Below are 22222 nucleotides of genomic sequence, written 5' to 3' on the forward strand. Positions count from 1 at the left end.
TGACTGTCTTCCATTTGTAAGTGATGATTAATAATTTACCACAGTCTCCATCCATCCAGTGAGCTAGTGGTCTGCTCTAGGCCACTTCCTCTCCCAAGGACAATGGGACCATTTCCTGTGGGGTGCGAGGCAGAGGAGGGAGCTAAACAGGCAAGTATTGTAAAGCAGGGACATCATATCAGCGTGTCCTTCCCTTGAACGAAAGACAGATTTGAGCGTATAGTGAGAATCATGTTTGCTGGAAGGTTACAGGGCAAGACTGGAGCCAAGTCTGCCAGACATCTTTATGACCCCTGCTTTGAGGATAAACAAAAAACTTGCTTGGAGGTATGTCGAACTCTGTAAATATATCTATGATATGACATATTACAGAGACAGATAAAGAGGAAAAAGAACATTGTTCTTAATGGAGAGAGAGAGAGAGAGAGAGAGAGAGAGAGAGAGAGAGAGAGAGAGAAAAGATGTAAATCAAAAGCTAAATATTAAATTAGTCCTGAAACCAAGAGGCCACATGTATCCCACTCTTTTAATTCCCAGCTAATTTCAAAATAAAGAGGCTGTGTTCAAAACAAATAAAGGCACCATTCATGTCACTGCTGCCCCTGCACTATATCCAGGGATATCTGAAAGCCAAAACAAGTAAAAAAAAACACAACAAAAGTAACAGTTTATACAAATCATGAAAGAACTGTCCCACTCAATAAATAGTCTAATAAGCCCCTCCAGCAGCACATGAAGAGTGGGATTTGGGCCTGAAGCTGTTTTTAAAGAGAGCGCTGTCAGTCCTGGCCTATATAACCAGCAGTGGCTCTTGTCCTCCGTCCCTGTCTCTTTCATTCGTCGAGGCACAGATGATGACTGTCACAATGGCCACATCGGAGAGAGCCGTGACAATATGCCTCGAGGCAGGACATAGTATACAGCCTGACCTATCTGTCATCCAGTCTGAGTATGTCACACTGCCTGTAGTATTTTCAATTGCTCTGTCATTATCTGTTTTTGTTTTTTTCTGTGCAAGAAGGAGCACTGATATGTCACAGTGTTGCTCAAGCACTTGCCCCTACCAATATAGTGGCCATGTAGTATCGTAGTTTTATCAATTTAGCCTCAATTATTGGACCTCTCTGAATGTCCCACCATATGTATTCAATGGAAACCTCATTTCCACATTTCTATATGTTTTGCCTTCCTTAAAGCTCTTTACAAACTATATACCATTAATGAATATCTATATGAAAAGCTTGTCATTAAGCCAGCCAGTAACATGTTAAAATGAAAGTTTTGGTTACATAGAGTGGAAACATTAGTCAATTAATTGATTAGTCTATTACCAGAAGCTGAATGTGCAGCAATTTTAATATCAGATCAATTGTTAACAGTAAAGTATTCTTGGACTGCTGTTCGGAAAACAAAACAATTTTATGACAAAAGTCAACTTGGTTTTATAGGAAAAAGGGGATTTTTCATTATTTTCTGACATTTTACACAACAATTAACCTATGAATCTAATAAAGTGGGATAATCAGCAGATTGACTGATGAAATATTTGTTAGCTGCAGCCCTGGTCACTTTTATTTTTTCCGATTTTTTGGGGGGATTTAGTGTAAAATTATTGTTTTACAGAGGCAACTGTGAATCACGACACACGTCACACAAATGTTTAAAAATGCGAACATATGATCTATCACATTCCCACCAACACTTCCAAAGAAACTACCGTCAGAAAAGAGAGAAGAAGAGAGATTGTGTCAAACACATGACTGTGTCTTTCTCTGTTTCCCAGCCGCAGTGACTCACAGTGTCGTCTGGTTTCGTGATGTAATCAAGGTGTGGTCGAGTCCTCATACAGGTGCACGAAAGGCTTGTTCGCACACGGTAAGCACCTTGCAGACTCTTTGAAATGAGAAAGAAAACTCTATGAAAGACCAGTATAGGCCAATTGTAACAATAACGTGCTTGAGCAAAGGTTAAATAGCCTTCTTTACTCTTGAACGGCGCTGTTATTGGGATACCTACTGTAATATATCGTTTTTCCTTGGCTCAAACTTGGCTCTTATCTGTTGGTGCATCATGTCTGCCATGTGGTAATACTGTGTATGTATCTCCACAGGCCTGTAGTTTAGTGGTGGATATAAATATAAAACGTGTTTTAAACGACCCTTTCACTCCTGCAGTAATATGAGATAAACATGTGCTGTGATAATCTGTTTAAATTGAACTACTGATGTTGCCTGAGGCAGTTGTTAAGAAGTAAACTTGGTGTTTTACTGACTCGGGTTCCCTGACAATGCAGCAGACAGTGAGGACTCTCCCAGTGTGTGGAGCAGTGGCAGGGTGGGGTCGGGGGGAGGAGGAGGGCGGAGTCTGGGTTGAGGTGACGCTTCTTTTACTCATTTTTGTTCAGAGGACTGTCGGCCACCAGCAGCTGCAGCGGAGAGAGTGAACACAGGACAAATACACTCAAGTGACCCGTCCCCGAAGAAAACAACTCTGACCTGGAATAAACTAAAAACGCGTCCGTGTGTTTCGACAGGTAAGATTCACTAAATGTATCTTTCTTTCTTTCTTTCTTTCTTTTGTGTTCTTTCTTTCTTTCTTTCTTTCTTTGACGGGGTTTAAACAGCTCACAGTGTCTTTGTCGCCGACGTTCGTGTTTTTCATTCTTGTGGCGTACGGTAGTTTCTACCCTGCTCTCTGTGTAAGTCTGTGTGTTTGTGTGGGCTTTAATGTTTGGTCTCATTTTTTTCATCTTTTGCTTACCTGGGTGCTAATCCAGCCCTGTGTTTGGATTTCATTTCCGCATGCCTGAAACTGCTGCCTGCTGTTTCGGAGTAAAGCGCGAGCTCTCCGGCCACCAAAAGTTAGTTGTAGTTTTATTTAAAACATTAAACTAATTGTTTTTAGTATCCAAAGTGTGGACGAGTTGGGTTTCTTTTGCCAAATCGTAACGACGTTTCTGGCCCCAGTATCGACCATTAAACTTGACGTCACTTGTTAGTGGGTTTCAAGTATGCGCGTGCGTGTGTGTGTGTGTGTGTGTGCGTCCGTCCGCGTGCGAGAGAGGCAGGTGAAGGGGAAAGGGGCTTTTAACACACTGTTTGCTAATGTAGAGCATATTTTTCTATTAACAGAAAGGAAGTAAGAGGTTAGTCAGTTTGTATCAGAGTAACCATCTCTCTCATAAAATTTTATGACCATTAACGTGTTGGCAAGACAACAATAAAGCCTTTATCGTTCCAGCTAACTCATAAATATAAACTTATATAGAGCTGAGGCGATTAATCGATCATCCCATCCACAGAATACTTGTGACAAACATGTACTGGTTCCAATGTCTTTTAAATATAATGTTTTCTGGGTTTTTTTAGTGCTCTGTGATAAATTGAGATTCTGACTATTTGTTGGACGAAACAAGAAGCTATTTCAAAATGTCCCCACACAGTTTTGACAATTTATAGCTATTAATCAAGAAGTTAATTAGCAGATTAACTGATAATGAGATCAATTGTTAGCTGCAACCCTAAGTTTAAATATTTGAGCTCAAACAACAAGTAAACAAGTGAGCTATTGTGCATGAGGGAGTGAGTTCTTGTTCACACACATCTGTAATGTATGACAGTGAATAATGAATCATATCTCTAAAATGTGTTGGGGTTAATATAGGACCCATTCACTCCAACACAGCTGTTCCTGTCAGCGGCAGCGATGTCTCCAGGTGTTTGCCAAATCTTCCATGATGTCATTATGTTAGTTTGCAGGAGCTCCTGACAGGACAGCAGTTTATCAGTCCTGGTTTGTGACCTCTGGAGCACAAATTTCTTTCATTTGATTTCATGAGCAAATCCACTAAAATCAGCATCCATTTTAAATCACTTTTATCTTATCCTCTTTTTTTCTTATCCGATTAAGTCGTTTGCGGTGTCCTCCGCAGCCAACTTTTATATCTGTTAGGTCAAATTTGACATGGGTCACATTGGAATAAGAAGTTAAACAGCTTCTTTTTTTTAAAGAGCCCCAACTTCTGTCTCTTGGACCATTAAACTCTAAGTCACATTACATATTGTTCTCCCTTTTGAATCATCAACAAAGCACTGAGAACAGCGCTAAGCAAGTTTGAGGTCCAACTTGTTTCTAGACCAATGCGTCCAGCTGAGGCTGTTGAATGTGTGTCAGGCTCAATAGGACTGGGTGCCAATACTTTCTGCCAGCCAGGCCTCCACCGAGCTTGTCCTGGGTCTGTGTCATCAAGTAGCGCAGCAGCAGACAGCACCCTGGTTGGAAAGCTGTTCATGTCTGGCCTCGGGGAAGAGGGCAAATGGGTGGTGGGACGGCGGCGGGTGGAGAGGGGGGGTGACTTACTGTAGATTTCGCAGCTACAGCTGTGGTGGCACGGTGATAATCTCCCCCCTCCTGCTTAATTCCGTGCTACTGTCCTACATTAGCAGAGCAAGAGGCCAGGAGATCCTTCAGTTTATAAATAGGTCTACACTTTGCAAAGGGGATTACTGTATGGCATATATCCTGACCTCTTTGTTTAGCTTGAAGGATTTCTCTTTCTCTGGATTCACTGTCTTACCTCGTCTCTGTCTTTGTTCATTGGTGCCTTACCGAGCACTTTCCAGAGGCTCAGTTACAGCCACTGGGCGCACACGTCGTGTGACCTGCTCTGTGTTTGCATATCAACCTGCCTCTGTGTTTTACTGTTCCCATGGAGAAGTGGACGCAGAGAGATAAAGTTTCCCATTGGCTACGATAGGGGTCTTTGTGGTTAAAGTCAAAAGGGAGGCGGCGTGACGGCATCAACATCTCCATGGAGTTAACTTCCAGAGGAAATGTTCATGATACAATGTTGTCGTCAAACCAAAGCAGATTTATTCAACCCAGAACCCTCCCAGACACCCAGTGCTCCCTTATATTATTATTATTATTATTATTATCTCTGACCAAAAATCTAACCACAAGAACTCATCACAGTGCTTAATTTACTTCACTATAGTTAGGGAATCCAGGCAGTTCCAACTAAACAGCAGTTTTCCAGAGAAGGGGTTAATTATATCTAGCCAAACAAGTGTCATGGTGTTGTGTAAATACAGTAATGAAATAATTGTCAGATGTCCAAAAACATCCACTCATGTAAAATGTTTCTGCCGCTGCAGACAGAAGATAAAATCAGAAGCTTCTAGCAGAGCACAGTGGTGGCATAATGCTGAGCAAGTGAAGCTGGCACTGCCCAGCTGAACCTTACCCATGACAGTCACTGATATGAATTATTTACCTTCAACAGTTCTCTTAGTTGGCTCGAACGAGGACAGGGAAATGTCCCTTACCTAAAATGTCAAAGGCCTAATGGCTGTTTCTTCCCATCACTTGCACTTAAAAGCTGTATGAATGTCTGCCAGGTTGGTGATTTCAAGTCTACTCCTATCAGAGCTGTCTAAAACACCCATGCACCTGTCTAACAGCACGCTGGAAATAGCCTGAATCCTCCTGTTTTCTTTGTGAATACATTACCATTGATAATTTTTTCATTACCGACGGCATATCCAAGCAGGGAGGGAGTGCACTAGATTCCAGCACTGACTCAAAAGATAAAGTTTTCACAGTTGGATGATTTGGCTGAGTTGTACTTCTCAGCATAGTGACTCCTATGAGTCCTGTGGTGTCTGTTTTTCTCCTCCTCCCTGTCCCTTAATTACACTTATATGAGAGATTGAGGAGAGGACAGCAAGGGTGTGGCTGAAACAGAGAGCAAATTACCAAGGAAGGGTGACTGACTTGTTGGATGCATTACTTTAAGAACATCCGCATCTCACCAGGACGTTCATTTTGCAAATCGTCACTGTTGAGTAAAAATCTCATAACTCAGTTTTTGGTTGTTTTCTATGTTTCATCACTTTTGAGGGATTTCATGCTCTCGTGGGTTGAGAAAGTTGTGCAACCCTGGGGCCTGTGAATACTTTACAAAACATTGGATGAACAGAAAAATGCACAGGCGTTTAGACAATCAAGGCTGTTATTCTTCATTTTTCTTTTCTTCTTTGTTCTTTTTTACAAGTTGACATTTTTCACCTGGCAGCAGTATATGATAGAAATAAGTCACTCATTTTAAGTAACGCTAACTTTTACTCTTCAGATATTTAGATTTTATGTTTATTTTTTTTCTGTAATTTTGGTTCTGGCTTTCTTAAAGAAGAACTGTGAACTGGTTCAAGAGGAGCACTGTGTTCTTTCGGGTCCCTTTAGACTTTTGCCTTACTCTCCAAAGCGCCCCCTCCTGCTCCCTCGTGCCTCTAATCTCCCTGAAAAATTAATCATCTGTCACATCGCCTCAGTGCTCAGCCGCACACCGATGCATAGCTGTGGCAGTTCAAGAAATAACTCCCTGTCAGGACTTTTAAACAGGGCTTTGGATGCAGCGCTGGCCACCAAACTTGGCCAGTGAACACACAGAGCCATCTTGATGTGCTTCAGCCTTTTTGGTGGCATCCAGTGGGGACACTTGAGACCCGGTTTCCTTTTCACTGTGACAGCAGTCAATGGGACAATGAGGCTACTCTTTTCCTCTCTACCCCAAACAAAATCACACAGAGGCTCTCTGTGCTGTATCAGAGACTTAGTTCATCCTCTTCCTTCCTACCATCAACCAAACAACATAGAGAGAGGCACTTCCTACTTACTGTAGGTCCAAATGACAAAATCATTGCTCTAAAGTAACTGGGCATCAAATGTTTAAATACTAGATTTAAAAAATAATTAAAATTAAGTCTTAAATCTTTATGATGTATTGTTCTCCTGATATGGAAGATGATCTTTGGACATACTTCTCTTCCTCCCACTACGTCTGACATGTAATGGACCTTTTTGTGAACTTTGTTGCTTTGCAAATGAGGGTTTATTACCACACAGGGTACACCCCTTTTTAATCGTTCCTTCTTTATCAGCTCCGTGTAATCTGATCCTGCTCTGCACTCGGGCACCTCCTCCGAGACAGCTCACATTTCCCTTGATTCACAGCGAGATCCCACAGGGAGTAAACAACTGCACACTAGTTTACAGCCACTATACTGCATCCACTGGCTTAATTCAACTCATTAAAGTAGCTTCAGTAAATCAACTGACAGATCTAGGGCCATTATCCATTCTGCTGCTTATTTTATTCATTGGCATGCTGACTGTGGTTGACTGTGTTTGTTGGGAATGTCTCCAGATCAGGCAGGGAAGGGGAGCACACTGTGCTGTATCTGCCACGTTTAGACAAATTCAGTTTGTGTCTTGCTCAAGTGCACACCAGCAGTATCTCATTGTCTGTTCTTTCTCTGTGGGCTCTTGGCATGGCAGCGTTGCTATGGTCTGGATTTTATCAACTGCCTGTTACAGTCAATTGACAAATGCTCTCTCTCTCAAAGCATGAACACTTTTTACAAAATGTGAACTTCAAGCTGTGTTTTTCCTGAACTTAGACGTGGTACAGCCTACAGTAGATTTGTCAGCATAGTTTTACGTGTACACTGCGTAGGCACAGTTGTGAAAGTACAGCTTCTCCTCGTAAACTTCCCCTCTCTGACCGGACAGCCCAGCAGTGTTGGTGAGTCAGATAATGTTGACCACCACTTCCTGTCACCCACCACAATAAATCCATTAGCTGTGCACCACTTCACTTCCTCCCTTATTGATTCATAACAAACAGCTATCCAGTTTACCCCTACTGCTTCCATTACAGTGCCATAACAGCTATTGTTGGACGAGTGGGGGATGAGGGATGTGTGGTTTGGGGACCAGGAGGGTTAGTGGGGGTGTTAAGCTGTATCCCATCGAGACAGCTGAACCCCGACTCTGGAGACGAGATGCAGAGAGCACAATGTCAACTGCAGCCTGTCTGCTCTGCAGGCTCAGCTGGCTGCACTGGCCATTACAGTGTCAGGAGGATTGGGCCGCATGAGTGCAGGGTGTTGTGTTAAAGACACAGTTAATTGTAAGAGGAGTGTGTGTTGCATGTCAGGGGACATATATGTGGCAGGGTGTGTGCGTGCATGTGTGGGACAGCCTATATGTTAAATTGTTGATCTGTGCAGATGGCGCAGGAAGCTTTACAGATGTGTGGTAACATAATCTGCTTTATTTGCATGTCAACATGACATTAGCAAGCCTGTTAGAAATCACAGAGCACCAGATGAGAAGGAAGTTTCTCCGACAAAGCCATAATGTTCTGGCAACCATGAGAAGGTGCAATTAACATAAAACAAATGAGAAATTATTGCTGTAAAAATGTGTTCTGGCTTTGTTTTTGTTTTTAGAAGTTTGTAGTTATACAGAGTGTTAAGGTCTGGACTGTTTCCTGTCGTTTCTACTCTTTGGTTTTGTACAGATTAAACAAACAAGATATAAGATATTAATTAGTGAACTTTAGAGGTGCTGGTAGGTGTATTTTGTTTGTCTTTTGACAGAGCCAGACTAGCTGTTTTCTCCTTTTCCAGTCTTTATGCTAAGCTAAAGCTAATTGGCTGCTCACTTTAGCTTCATATTTAACTGAGAGACATGAGAGTGGTATCAATCTTCTCATCTGACTCTCGTCAGGAAGAATAACAGGATTTCCTCAAATTTCAAAGTATGCCTTTTACTTGATATTAACTTTTGCAAGCTCTGTCTTCACAAACGGGCATGTAAAAGCCTAGTAGAGCAGACAGCAAAAAGCTCTGTGACATGTTATTAACACTTCTGTTTGGCAGGCAGGGGTGTAAATAACAACCAAATCACTGCAAACTCTGTAATGTATGTAAGGACCCACTCTGGATGTAATGATCCCCAGCCCCCCGTGCCTCTTCCCTGACCTGATTGATTCCTTCTGTGACACAAAGAGGAGCTTCAGCCTATAAAATCAAAATCTGGCCTGCTGGAATGTTTTTCATATCTATATTGAGTTTGTAACTGCACAACTTCTTAATTATTGGGAGATTTCAAAATGACAGATCTACAGTTTAACCCCTCTAGCCATTAGGTGTATTCAGCCTCACCCAGTTCACTCATGCATACACCCACACGCTCTGCTGCCACGCCCTTGCTTAGACAGAGCCTGTCACTGCTGGGGAGGCACTCCCAGTCTGACATGTCTGTTGGGGGGGGGGCAAGATAATGAACCTGTTCTCATAATTTGAGTTACTCATCCTATGTCACAGTAGCAATGTGCTCAGTATCGGTTAGTTTCATCAATTTATAAGTGATTATATGTTTAGAATAGTTTACTGTTTGTAAAGTGAAAAAGTGTGTACTTCTTTCAGCACAAGATTTATGCGTGGACACAGGACAGATCTAATATACTATGTTAGTGTGGAATGTCACGCCAGCATTTCAGCATCGGGTGCTGAACAGTATCCATCTCTGCTTTTCTGTTGTAACTTGTTCACTGGCAGCTTTCACTGATCCACATTCCTGGTTTTACAGTGCAGGGTTTTTTTTTTTTTTTGGGTAGAAGCCCCCTAAAGTCATCCACTGAGGCTGTTGCCCAACAAGATAGTGGGAGGTGATGGGTGTGAGATGTGTGTCTTCCTGAGTAAAAAGTGTGGCTTACATGTTACTGCGTGTTTGTGTGGGGGGTTGGATGGATGGTGGTAATAACGGCCATAGAGCAAGGTACAGTGAGAGTGAAAGGATGCATCACTCATTAACTGGTAAAGAGCAAAGTCCAGTCAGAGGTCCACAATGCAACCAACAGCTTTTAGTCTGCGCTGAACAATGGGGGAGGGATCAGTAGATAAGCCCCGATACTCTGTTTTACTTTCATCATAATCATCATGATATACAAAGAAAACAGAAACAGAAAGACATGAAAGAAACATTTTATGTTTTTTTTTTTTGTTTTGTTTTTCAATGTTTTTTTTCTCAGATTTAGTTTTTTCTTTGCTGTATTTTATTTTAAATCAAATAATTTAATGGTTTTCTTATATTGTCTTGGTTGGACCACAGTCATGAGCATTGTGGGGTAAGTAAAAAGAAAAAAAGCCAAGAGGCAACGTCACTTATCAGTAAACAAGTGAGCATAACTTCAGACATCAGATGGGTCAGCAGATAAATACCCGGCAGTACAGTGCTTCAGCAGAGTTTCGGTTACCTAGGCGATATGCGGGGCGTGTTGCAGCATTGCAACAGTTGGCTGAACCTGGTGCCTCGCCCAGGAAAACAAAGACTACACAAACACTGTCCCTGATTTACAGAGAACAGGGAAGTCCTGTGTGGACATGGTGTGCATGCTGTGGTTGTGCTTAAAAGAAAAAGTAATGTGGGCTTTGTTAAATCTGTATTTTTGCCTTCAGCAGTGGATCAATAAAAGGTTTAAAAAGGCCACTGGAATACACAGAACTTAAAGATGAATGTGTTTGATTTATCTGCCGTATTAATCGGTGGCTAGTCCGTGGTCACTTACCATCTTGACAAATCAGCCCTCATGCTTGTGCTTAAAAGGAGGCCGCACCTTAGTTTGAAAGTCATTATAAGCATAGTTTCTGTCTGTGCCCTTATGAGTCAGTGCACTATCTGTAAGGTAGCCTGTAGCTGCAAGCACAGACAGTCCTCTGGGGCCTGGTCCTGCAGGATCTAATGCCAGATTCGCTACAACTGAAATTCACTGAGCTGCTGCTCCCTGTGAAGGTGAGTCTCATAAATGGAACATGTTGGTACTGTACAAGAACATCGGGTTCAGGCGAACATATTTTGAACAAGTGCAGATCGACAGTAAACACATGCAGGCCCAAAAACATGTGGGGACTTGCAAGTGAGTTGCTAGTCCATCAAAGTGGCACAGAGAGAAAACTCAGGACAGACACAAACTAATGAGCAACATGCAGTGCACACACATTATTCAGTCAGTCTATTCCTTATACAGACTGTAATGGAAAACAAAGCCTCCTGTAGAAGCTACAATGACACACACACACACACAGTATGACGCCTGGGGGAGACAAAGTGGGTTGGGTCTTCTGAGGGACTGAAACACAACACGACACATCCTTATGCAAAGCCACGGGGCAAAAAGATGAGGGAGTGGTGCTAATGCATCATTAACAGCTTCAGTGTAAGGCAGCGAGACAAAGCAGTTCATCTTTGCACAAATTCCTTTCCTTCAAACCCATAGATCAACTCTGATTACAGTACTCACTGTGTTGTTGAGTTGTGCTAGTATGAATGTCTTCTGTGAATGTGAGCGAAGGTAAAGGTAGTAATTTAAGTGTTTACAGCTCATTTTGTGCCAACGCAGCAGTTTAATTTTGTGACTTTTAGCCCTGGCTTGTTTTATTAGTAGTAAAGACGGAAGATAAGAATAGTTGCTTATTGCAAGAATCATGTAGTAAGCTATAACCAGCTGTCATGCAACCAGGTTTCAAGAAGTATTTGAAGCAGTATTTGTTCGTTGACTTTGCTCTGTAGATCTGCAGAAGTCGGCTAACACACACTTAAACATATAGTACACACAGACACGAGACACAGCCCACCCCTGCAATGTGCTCAGCAAAGAATCCAGTCAGTAACAGTGAAACATCTGAAAACACTTGTAACCGGCACAGTGAATGCATTGTACTGTATCGGTCATATGTCACATGCAATGGCAGGCAGCTATGATGAATGCAGATTTTTTTTTTTATGGGTTGGGCGACTTCAGCCTGCAGAAATGTGGAGATAGAAAACCAATGTAAAATCTGTGCATGTTACAGCAAAACAGGTACAACCCAGTTTTGACATTTTTACTCAGAGGTGTATGCATTAATGGTGAAGTACATGAAAATGGGGATGCCCTGGTAGCTCACCTGGACCTGGCGCCCCCTGTATCCAGGCTCATTCCTTATCACAGCCTGACTTTGATTTCAGCCCGGATCCTTTGCTGCATCCTCCCCTCTCTCTCCCCTGCCTTTATCTGTGTCTCTCCAGGGTTTGAATAGAAATGGAAAAAAAAAGACATACATTAGATACAGTAGATGACTTTGAAAAGGATTATTTTTACTATGAGACAGTGAGTTGTCCATGTGAGGTTCGAATACCTGAGTAAATGTAGCGAGAATAATGATTTTTTTTATTAGGAAAATGAGATCATGTAGGAGGTGTAGACAAACTTGCAGCAACAAGTAGCGTGGTGGTTACGCAATCTGGATCACTGTTAAAATAAAACTAGACAAGATCACAAGATACTTATTTAATCAAACCCAGAAGGCAACAAAGTGTTATAGACGGATGGTATGTAGTATTTGAAATAAGACAAACTTAAGTTAATGTCAATTTTCAGGCATTCTCTTAAAGGTTTAGGCTAGTGTGTGACGAGTAGTACGCTCACCGTCTGTATATATGTGTACATACACATACATGCACACGCTTTTCACCCTGTGGTGTCTAAACCTGATGAGCAGGTTCCTGTTTGCCATGCGTCAGCAGCAGGCAGCTCCCACGGCCGTATGGGCGGAGGCCCGGGGTGAAAGGTCACTTTGGCTAGCTAGCATTCCTGACTTACAGCTGTCTCTGAGCCCACTTCGCCCTCACTATCCCATGAGCCTCTGCTGCTGCTCCGTGTTGTCATTTTCAGGTCAGGGTGCACGGCTGGGAGGAGAGGGGAGGAGGGGGCAGGAGGGTCATCTTGTGAGCTGTCATACTCCAGTGGCATATAAAAACTGAATGACAGTCTTGTGTAAGGGAGCAGAGACCTCACTGGAATATTTTATTATTAATTCATGAGAAGAGGCAGACGTTAAGTTCAGCATCATCGTTATAGCAGAAGAAATGTTTGACTGAATCTTGACTGGCTTTTTTTGTGTTTTTTAGGTTTGCTTCATCGTTGTTGTGAAAACGGGAGGCAAGGATGGCAATGCAGAGTAAGTGATTCACAGCTCTTGTTTTTAAACATTTAAACATTTTATTTCCTCTTTCAACATTTCTGCAAACTCATTTAATAATATAGTGATGGATTCAACTTGTGCATTTTCATGTTCACTTTTGTCTCTATCACCTCATTCTACAACACTTTTAAAGGATATCATGACCTTTCCTACTTCCAACTATTGTTTTCATGTTTTTATATTGAGGTCACTTCCTTTATAGAAACAAAAAGGTTACTTCTGTTAAAAGTTTTTTTTTTTTATGGGGCGTACAATTAAAACACTGGTTAATTTGGGGAGGGGGGGGGCACAAAAAAATCTAATTGTTAGCAAACCCTAACGAAAACTAATGACACGGTACAACCCCTAAATATCCTCACTTCAAAATTATCAAACTTTGGTCCAACACCTTTGACATCCCACAATTCCTCTCTTTGTTTTTGGCAGTGGGTGAGCCTGACAGCGGCATGGAGAAGGTGGCTGAGTGGCAGCAGAGGATGTATGGCATAGACTCAGGCATCCAGTCTGGAGCCACCACAGTCAGAGATGACGACGGCGAGTACACCACCTCCAAGCACTACACCGTGACCACCACCACTGTCACAAGAGAAGAGCCCGGTAAGACAACAAGCAACATCCAAACCAGCCAATATGCGCATATTGTAGCCATTGCCTTAAGTACATATGCCCTGTTTTATCATCATCTCTCTTATTGACAGACCTGGAAGCCATGTACACTACGAGAGCTCAGAGGGTGCGGGCTGCAATGTTCCCAGAGACTCTGGAGGCAGGCACCACCATCTTGTCGACTCAGACAGACCCGTCCCAGATGACTAACGTCCAGCGGCTGGCCGAGCCCTCCCAGATGCTCAAAACAGCCATCATCCATCTGATCAACTACCAGGATGACGCCGAGCTGGCCACACGTGCTGTGCCTGAGCTCACAAAACTGCTAAACGATGAAGACCCGGTAAAGAACACAGAATCATACCTGTTGATTAATTGATTAGTCAATCGACAGGACATCAAAGGAATTTACAGCCAGCAGATTGTTAGCTTAGCACAAAGAGCTACAAGAGGACAACAGCTGTCCGGAGAAAACTAAATCAGCTCCATAAAAGCTCACTAAGTCACATGTTATGACTTATTTGGTAAGCTGAAGAGTAGAAATAGCATTGTGCTAAACTAACCGGCTGCTGGCTTTAGCTTCTTATTAACTGTGTAGACACCAGAGTGGTAGCAATCTTCTCATCTGATTCTTGACAAGAAAGCAAATATTTGCATTTCCCAAAATGTTTGTATTTTTGTAACAATTTCAAGAAAAAATACCACTTTCTTGTTCCAGCTTCTCAAATTTGCTTTTTTTCTCTGTATTATTACCAGTAAAAATGAACTCTTCCTCTCCCCTTTCATTTCCCATCAGGTGGTGGTCAGCAAGGCAGCACAGATTGTCAACCAGCTTACGCGCAAGGAGGCATCGCGGCGTGCGCTGATGCAGTCCCCTCAGATGGTGGCAGCAGTGGTGCGGGCGATGCAGAACACAGGCGACATGGAGACGGCACGGGCCACGGCCAGCATCCTCCACAACCTGTCCCACCAGAGAGAGGGCCTGCTCTCCATCTTCAAGTCTGGAGGCATCCCTGCTTTGGTCCGCATGCTCAGGTACATTGGGACTTAGAGAGAGAGAGAAATCATGGATTAAGGGAGTTTTTTTTTTTCCTTCAGTCAGTAATGACTTTGATCCATGTCGTTTTCTTAGTTACTTATGTATGTTGGGAAAACTCTTTCTCATAGTATAGGTATGAAAGGTAAAATCCACTTCACAACACTGCACTTAAAATATGTCAATTGCATTTCTATGTTCATTTTGCCGTTTCATGGGGTTGTTCATTGAATCTTTTTTTGAAACATGCCAAACAGAGTGTTTACAGTGCAGGTACAATGCAGCCTAGTTTGACTACCCAGTTTGTACTGATGATTACTGGATACAACAGGAGGAAGCCGTTCTAGAATATGAAGAGATGTTCATTTGGCCACCAGCATTAGCCTTAGACAATATTGTTAGAAGTATTTTTTTGGCTTTCATTGCCTTTATTCGATAGGACAGCTGAAGACAGACAGGAAAGGGGGGCAGAGAGACACACAGCTGTCAGATTCGAACCCTGGGCCGCTGCAGCAAGGACTCAGCCTCGGTACATGGGTCGCCAGCTCTACCCACTGAGCTAAGCAGGCGCCCGAGCCTCAGACAATATTGTAAGGCAGCCATGAGAACTGCTGTGCAATTCCCACATTTTCACTACTGGAAAACCTGTTCCTGCCAATATCAATTGCAGTTTAAGCACATTATCTGGGGTGTGTTGACTGGCAATGTGGTAAATGTGAGAGATCCCAGACTCAAGTAGGAGTAAAAGAGGCAGGTAGAAGACATTGGAATCAGTCAAATGGAAAAAATAAAATAGAAATTACTTTGTCACAATTTATTTTGAATGTATGGCAACTGGATATATCCTTTCTCTTTTTTTATAACTTGTCTTTAACTTTTTTTTTCCCCTCCTTCAGCTCTCCCATGGAGTCTGTGCTCTTCTACGCCATCACCACTCTCCACAACCTGCTGCTGCACCAGGAAGGAGCTAAGATGGCCGTCCGTCTGGCCGATGGTCTGCAGAGGATGGTCCCCCTGCTGAACAAGAGCAACCCCAAGTTCCTGGCCATCACCACAGACTGTCTGCAGCTGCTGTCCTATGGCAACCAGGAAAGCAAGGTGTGTTGTGTTGTGTTATTTGTCAATACACGTAATACAAAGGCTGTTACACTGCATGCCAGCCAAGTATTGTAATGTGAGACTGTTGTGAGAAGTTGTTGAAGCTTGTGCGTGCATGTGTTTTGTTTTGGGTGTGGCATGTGAACAGAGTTGTTCAGGTGTTCAGGTGCTGGAACAGCGAGAGTATGGGTGTGGTTATTTTTTTAGAGTAGTAAAATGAGTTATGATTAACTGATGTTTATCTGCCTGCACACTGCACTGTTGTCCATTGTAAACCATAAGCTCTTCTTTACAAATTGATCCTCTAAATAAGTTATGTTCAGTCCATCTGTGCTTTGTATACCCACACACACTCACACAGCCTCTTTTTTTCTCTCGCACAGCTGATCATCCTCGCCAACAGGGGTCCCGAGGGTCTTGTTCACATCATGAGAAACTACAGCTATGAGAAGCTGCTGTGGACTACAAGCCGTGTGCTCAAAGTCCTCTCTGTGTGCCCCAGCAACAAACCTGCCATTGTAGAGGCTGGTATGTAATATATGTTCTCTGTGTGAGCATGCACCTGTGTGTGTACAAGGTAGTCTTACAGGTGTGTCAACTTTTTGTTACCTGAACTGCGGCTAATGGCTTCTTGTTAGCCGCATAGTTACATGACAGCACAGTTAATGAGACGTTGCTGAGAGCTGAGTGATCGAACTCCTCTGTTCCCTGCAGGTGGGATGCAGGCTCTGGGTAAACACCTGACAGGCTCCAGCCAGCGTCTTATGCAGAACTGTCTGTGGACGCTCAGGAACCTCTCTGACGCTGCCACCAAGGAGGTCTGTTTCTACACTGGCTTTCATTTTTGTTTCCTTCCCTCTTCTTAAAAATGTCTTTTTTATTTTATTTTATTATTTCTCCTAATCTGTCACATGAGGAACTTTCTGAAATCGCTCTCTCCGTCTCTCAGGAGGGAATGGACAGCCTGCTGCAGGTGCTGGTGGGCCTACTTAGTTCAGACGACCTCAACATGCTCACTTGCGCCACGGGCATCCTGTCAAACCTCACATGCAACAATGCCCACAATAAAACTCTGGTCACCCAGAGCAATGGCGTGGAGGCCCTGATTCACGCCATCTTGCGTGCCGGCGAGAAGGAAGATGTGACCGAACCTGCCGTTTGCGCCCTGCGCCACCTGACTTCACGCCACCAACATGCTGAGCTGGCGCAGAACGCCGTGAGGAAACACTACGGCATCCCCGCCATCGTCAAGCTGCTTAACCAACCCTACTACTGGCCTGTCGTCAAGGTACACAGAAGGGAGGGAGGGAGGGAAATCAAACTGACCCTTATTTGAGCCCGTAGATTTTTTTAGGTAGGTGGAATTAGTGTGTAAGATAGAAAGGACTCCAGACAGTAGAGCAGGTAGACTGAAAGCAGGTGGCTTAAGGGAACATAAGTTAAGGACTATGAAACAAATACATTGAGGAGTTAAGTGGTTTGGTCCAAAGAGAAAAACTGGAGGGAAAATGGGGAGAACTAGACAGATGGACAGAGGGGATGGCAGATCCGGCAGAAGGCCAGAGTCTCAATCAGCCTGAAAGAGCGTGAAATGCAAATGACAGCAGGAACAGTATGTTTTACAAGAACAGGCTGCAGGGGACAGAAATATAATTTCCTATTTCTAATGGAGAAGCTTGCAGTTGTTTGTCAGCCTTGTTTTACTTGTGGACCAAGTATTGTACAAGTATCATGACCATATTGTTGCCTCTACTCCCTTGCCTGAAGGCTGTGGTTGGCCTGGTCCGCAACCTGGCCCTGTGCCCAGAGAACCAGGCCCCTCTGAGGGATGCTGGAGTGATCCCCCGTCTGGTCAACCTTCTGCTCAAAGCCCACCAAGACGCCCAGAAACATGGTTCATCCGCCCAGCAGACATACCAGGTACATGAGGAGGGATGTTTCAAGGGATTTGGAAAAGTGGCAGTTGTGAATTATTTATGAATGTCTGTATCTTTCAGTAACATTTATTCTTTTCATCTTGCTCCTCAGGATGGAGTGAGGATGGAGGAGATTGTGGAGGGCTGCACAGGAGCTCTGCACATCCTGGCCAGAGATCCCATCAACCGAGCAGAGATCGCCAACCTGCAGACCATTCCGCTGTTTGTTCAGGTAACACAGGAAACTGAAGCTCTCCAGTTTCCAGTAACTTCCTTATGTTTGTTTTGTTTTTGTTGGTTTTACTCATTTCCTTCCTCCCCTTCTCCAGCTCCTCTACTCTCCAGTGGACAATGTGAAGCGCGTGGCGGCAGGCGTTCTGTGCGAGCTGGCCCTGGACAAACCGTCAGCTGAGCTCATTGACAGCGAGGGAGCATCGGCTCCTCTGATGGAGCTGCTGCACTCCAACAACGAGGGCATTGGTAGGACACCCAGATAATGTACTGCGATTAGCTTACCTTAATGTAGCATTTAGCCATTGGTGAAAAGCAACAAAGTCAATTTACTCAAGTGCTGTTCTTAGTGTAAGTGCAGTTTTTCAACTGTGTCCAATTTGTGAGACTGCTTTTACTCCACTACATTTCAGAATTACATATTGCAGCCTACATTTAAAGAATAAAATCGTGAAATAGCGTGTGACGTTAATAAATTACCTATATAGCTAGTTTAAACTGCTACAATTCTCAAATGAATAGATAATTTAACAGGAAACATTCTGCAGATATTTCTTTACATGCTGACATATGCTAAAAATGCCACATAAGAAACATAATGACTTTAAGTACATAATAATGAAGGTATTTACTTTATTACTTGTTTTATCTCACTGAGGTGTCATTCTGTTATGGTATTGTTAGTTTCTTGTCAAGAGTTTGATGAGAAGATTGATACCGTTGATCTCCTTATCTCACTCTCAGCAAGGAAATGAATGATTTGAAATATTATGAGTATATTATGTGGAGGTACCATGACTGAATTAGATGAGGCTTATTAACACACACACACATATAGAGACTTATGTTCTTTATAATTGATGCAGTAAATGCACTATATCCATAAAGCCTCAGGGAGTTGTATAAAAGGAAAAATACATCCAGTAAATGCTATTACCACTAAAACTATATTTATTATATACTTTATTACTATATATACTTGATGTGACTCCCTTTCAGTGCACTCACACTATAACACATTAGTAATAGTAGTAGCATTATTTAAAATGAGTAGATGGTTTTTGCACATCACTGAATATGTCCTGATTCTTTGCCCCTCAGCTACTTATGCTGCAGCTGTGCTCTTCCGCATCTCCGAGGATAAGAACTCAGACTACAAGAAGCGAGTTTCTGTGGAGCTCACACACTCTCTGTTCAAACACGACCCCGCTGCCTGGGAGATGGTGAGTGTCTGGCGCCCCCCATTGCCAGGACATGACAATTGAACATTTAAAGTAGATTTTTAGCCATTTGTTGTTCCTTAACCTCTCTTGGTTTTACATTTTACTCTATTAATAAGCTTTCAATATACAAGAGTTGACATTTGCCCTCTCCTGACCCCTCCGCAGGCCCACAACGTGGAAGGACCCTATCCAGATGGTGAGTAACTATGGCTGAAATGTGCACATACAGCACATTCCTCAGCACTGGGTCACTCCACCACAGGGAGCAACCGTAGTGTTATACTGCTGTAATCTGCTAACAGATTGCCTCCCCACTGCAGCCTACAGTTTTCATTTTCCATCATCAAAGACATAGTTTTTGTAGTTAAACGAGTACCCTGAAACAAGGCCTAGTTTGCATTGATATTTAAGCATATTTCTTACATTCATGTCTAATTTAAATCGGTCACAAATCTGTCCTCTTCAGATCTAATGTATATGGCAAAATCACATTGTATTGATCCAAATGTATGTAATGGAATACTTTGAGCCTGTTGTTTCATTCACTTCAGTCTTTGCCTTTTCTTTGTGTTATGCTTGAATATTTTTCTCTCGATACACCACTACCTTTTCCTTTCTGCCAAGTCTAGAAGGATTTCTCTCCATCAGTCTCTTACCTTATCTGTGTTTGTATCTTTGTCTTTATTCCCTTCCTTTCCTTCTCTTGACTTTTCTCCTTGTATGGCCTTGGTATTTTCTGTCTGCTCTCAGAGCAGAGAGACTGAGGGGAAAAAGGATCAGCTACTCCTCTCCTTATAATCACATTCATTCATTCACATCAAAAAAATATTAAACCATTTCCACTAGCTTGTACATTTTCCTATTCTGCATTATCAGGACGGCAGCAGTAGATAAACCCCAAGTACAAGGGAAGTCAAATGGCATATAATCTGTTGGCCCAGTGTGTAACACGTGAAAAAAACAAATCTGTTATTCCTTGCAGAAATGGATGCCGGTTTCCAAGGCTACGGGTACGGACCTGACATGCCGATTGATGGCATGGACGGAAATATGATGCAAGAAGAATACCCTGGCAGCGTTGTCTACGACAGACAACCGTACTCTGAGTACTGACCTAAAGGTAAGTGCATGCAAATATCCCCAAAAATATTTTCTTGATAAGATTAAATATTGATGAACTGCCATTTCTTTAACAAAACTTTACTTCTACATAGCAAGTCAGTACACAACCAGTACAAGATACAAGAGTGCTCATCACATATTCAGCAGGACAATCTAAAAGTATTTTTATAAAATAAAATATAAGTGAACGATAACATGTATTAATTATTAATATTATTATTATTAGGAAATGAGTGTCAGTCATTGTTTTATCATCATAGTAACAAATGATATCTTTGAGGCAAAAGTGACGTAACATAAGTGCTATTGGAAACATTTAAATCAAGTTATTTTGCACTGAAAAGATGAATGATAGATGTTTCATCAGCATGTCTACAAAAACTAGTTCACATATATGGAGATATGCAAATAAATGGAAAAATTACATTTTGTCCAAAGTTTGAAAGGAACTTCTTTGATTGTGATAGGAAGCCAAGATCTTTTCCAATTTATTTCTTTTCATTGTCATTTTTGTATGCTATAAGGTAAGCAAAGCAATTCAGATGGTGAATCCGAAATGCTTCTTCTGCCAAAACATAAGTGACTGTTTTCCTGATTGGTGTTGTTTGTTGTTTTCCTACCCAGTACAAACCAGTAAGAAGAGCTCAGACCAAAACACAATTAGAATACAGTCAATTTGCTCACTAAGAAAGTTCAGGGCCTTTTTTTAAAGTCTGATGTTTCGAGCTCTGCTTGAGATGCATGCTGAAGTGGTTTTTCTCATCATGTCTTTTTTTGTTTTTCTTACAGAGCCAGAGGAGAAAGAAAGATGGCGAAGAAAGTGGAGGGCGGGATGTGGGACGTAATGGGACAAAGAAGAGAATATAGTCGTCAGTAGAGATTATTCCCTCTGCTCTCAGCCTGATGTAATATATGCAATTATCACCGAGTACGGGACTCATAATCTTAACAGGGCTCAACTTTGTTTTATAGCATAATTTTGCTGATTATAATTCTGACCGTGACAATGCTTCTAGGTTTCTGTTTGAGAACCTTTTAAAAGTGTGCGTGTGTGTGTGTGCGCGTGTGTGTTCATGCTTTTGGATGGGTATTCTATGCCAAAGAGATTTTATTTTGTGACGATAATCATGTAGCTTCCTTTTTTAAGAAAAAATAAGAAAAAAAGAGAATAATAGTTGAAAACACTGCCAGAGGTGGCTCAACGTGCACGGTGCACCTGCTCACCGCTCTGTTTCTTTCTTAACGCCTTTGTAACAGACACTGCTGTCTACGCTGTAGTTTTGACACTATATACTGTCAACTTTCTCCCGCTGTGACCCAACAGTTAAGAGTCGGCGGCACTAATTCAGTAGGAGTGAACAAACGAGGAGATGTGGAGGTCTCTGATGGACCTTTTTGAGAGAGCAGCGTAGGGCTGCCTCCCCCCTTCTGTAATCAGCTGAAATGTGGATTACTTTTTGGAGTGTAGATGTTTGTTTTTAGGAATAGTTTCTCATCTTTTATAAGTTATTCACTAGGGGAGGTTCACATTATCCGGCATTACCAGAATATTAACAAAGATGTCTTTCCTTTATAAACTGAATTTAAAGAAAATATCCTATGTGACTGTAATCATCTGCAGGAGAACAACGTGGTTTTACAGATGTGTTCACCAGATTGACTCATTCATGAGTCCAGCACGTGAGATAATGTAGTCGGGGTCGGCCCTACAGCTGGAGCAAACTACTGACAGGGAAATTTGTCTTTCTACTTAATAAGAGTTTTTACTGAAATTTTGTTTAATAAAAATAAAGGATATATTAAACGTATAATGGTGTCCAAGTTTATTGAGTTAAAACCAGAAATGACTTACCTGTTTTCCAATATATTCTGGAAGCTTTAAATTTATTACACCCATAATGAAAATTCCAAGACTCCAGCATTATTTATTCATTCTGTAAGGTCTTAATGGTGTTTGGTATAGTATCAATGCAACACATTTTTACACGCTAAAAATGTCCAAATCCTTCTCCCAAACAGTATTTAAGGATTGTTGAGTGCTTTATTTTAAGTGCTGGTTTTGTACTCGGACCCGTTGCTTCATTCAAGCCTCTGGAGAAACGGATCATTAAAGGCTGA

The 22222-nt window shown here is 42.2% G+C and overlaps 2 protein-coding genes across 2 annotated transcripts in view; one reads left to right on the plus strand and one right to left on the minus strand.

The window, feature by feature from the left end:
• Window positions 1-12640, minus strand: part of hap1 (huntingtin associated protein 1) — a 45237-nt gene extending 32597 nt beyond the window's left edge. The window contains exon 1 of the mRNA XM_051385481.1: window positions 12520-12640. Coding sequence (XP_051241441.1) covers window positions 12520-12640 — 121 coding nt within the window. The remainder of the gene's footprint in view (window positions 1-12519) is intronic.
• Window positions 1760-21915, plus strand: jupa (junction plakoglobin a). The gene is made up of 17 exons (XM_051384345.1): window positions 1760-1875; window positions 2405-2533; window positions 12799-12848; window positions 13299-13469; window positions 13571-13821; window positions 14275-14513; window positions 15411-15612; window positions 15996-16140; window positions 16327-16430; window positions 16562-16900; window positions 17380-17532; window positions 17641-17760; window positions 17858-18008; window positions 18861-18982; window positions 19148-19178; window positions 19965-20102; window positions 20894-21915. Exons 3-16 carry the CDS (start codon window positions 12836-12838, stop codon window positions 20093-20095), a joined length of 2172 nt encoding a protein of 723 aa, XP_051240305.1. The 5' UTR covers window positions 1760-1875; window positions 2405-2533; window positions 12799-12835; the 3' UTR covers window positions 20096-20102; window positions 20894-21915.
• Window positions 21916-22222: the final 307 nt, after the last annotated feature.

This window comes from Dicentrarchus labrax, unplaced genomic scaffold (genome assembly GCF_905237075.1).
Source record: "Dicentrarchus labrax unplaced genomic scaffold, dlabrax2021, whole genome shotgun sequence".
Taxonomy (NCBI): Eukaryota; Metazoa; Chordata; class Actinopteri; family Moronidae; genus Dicentrarchus; species Dicentrarchus labrax.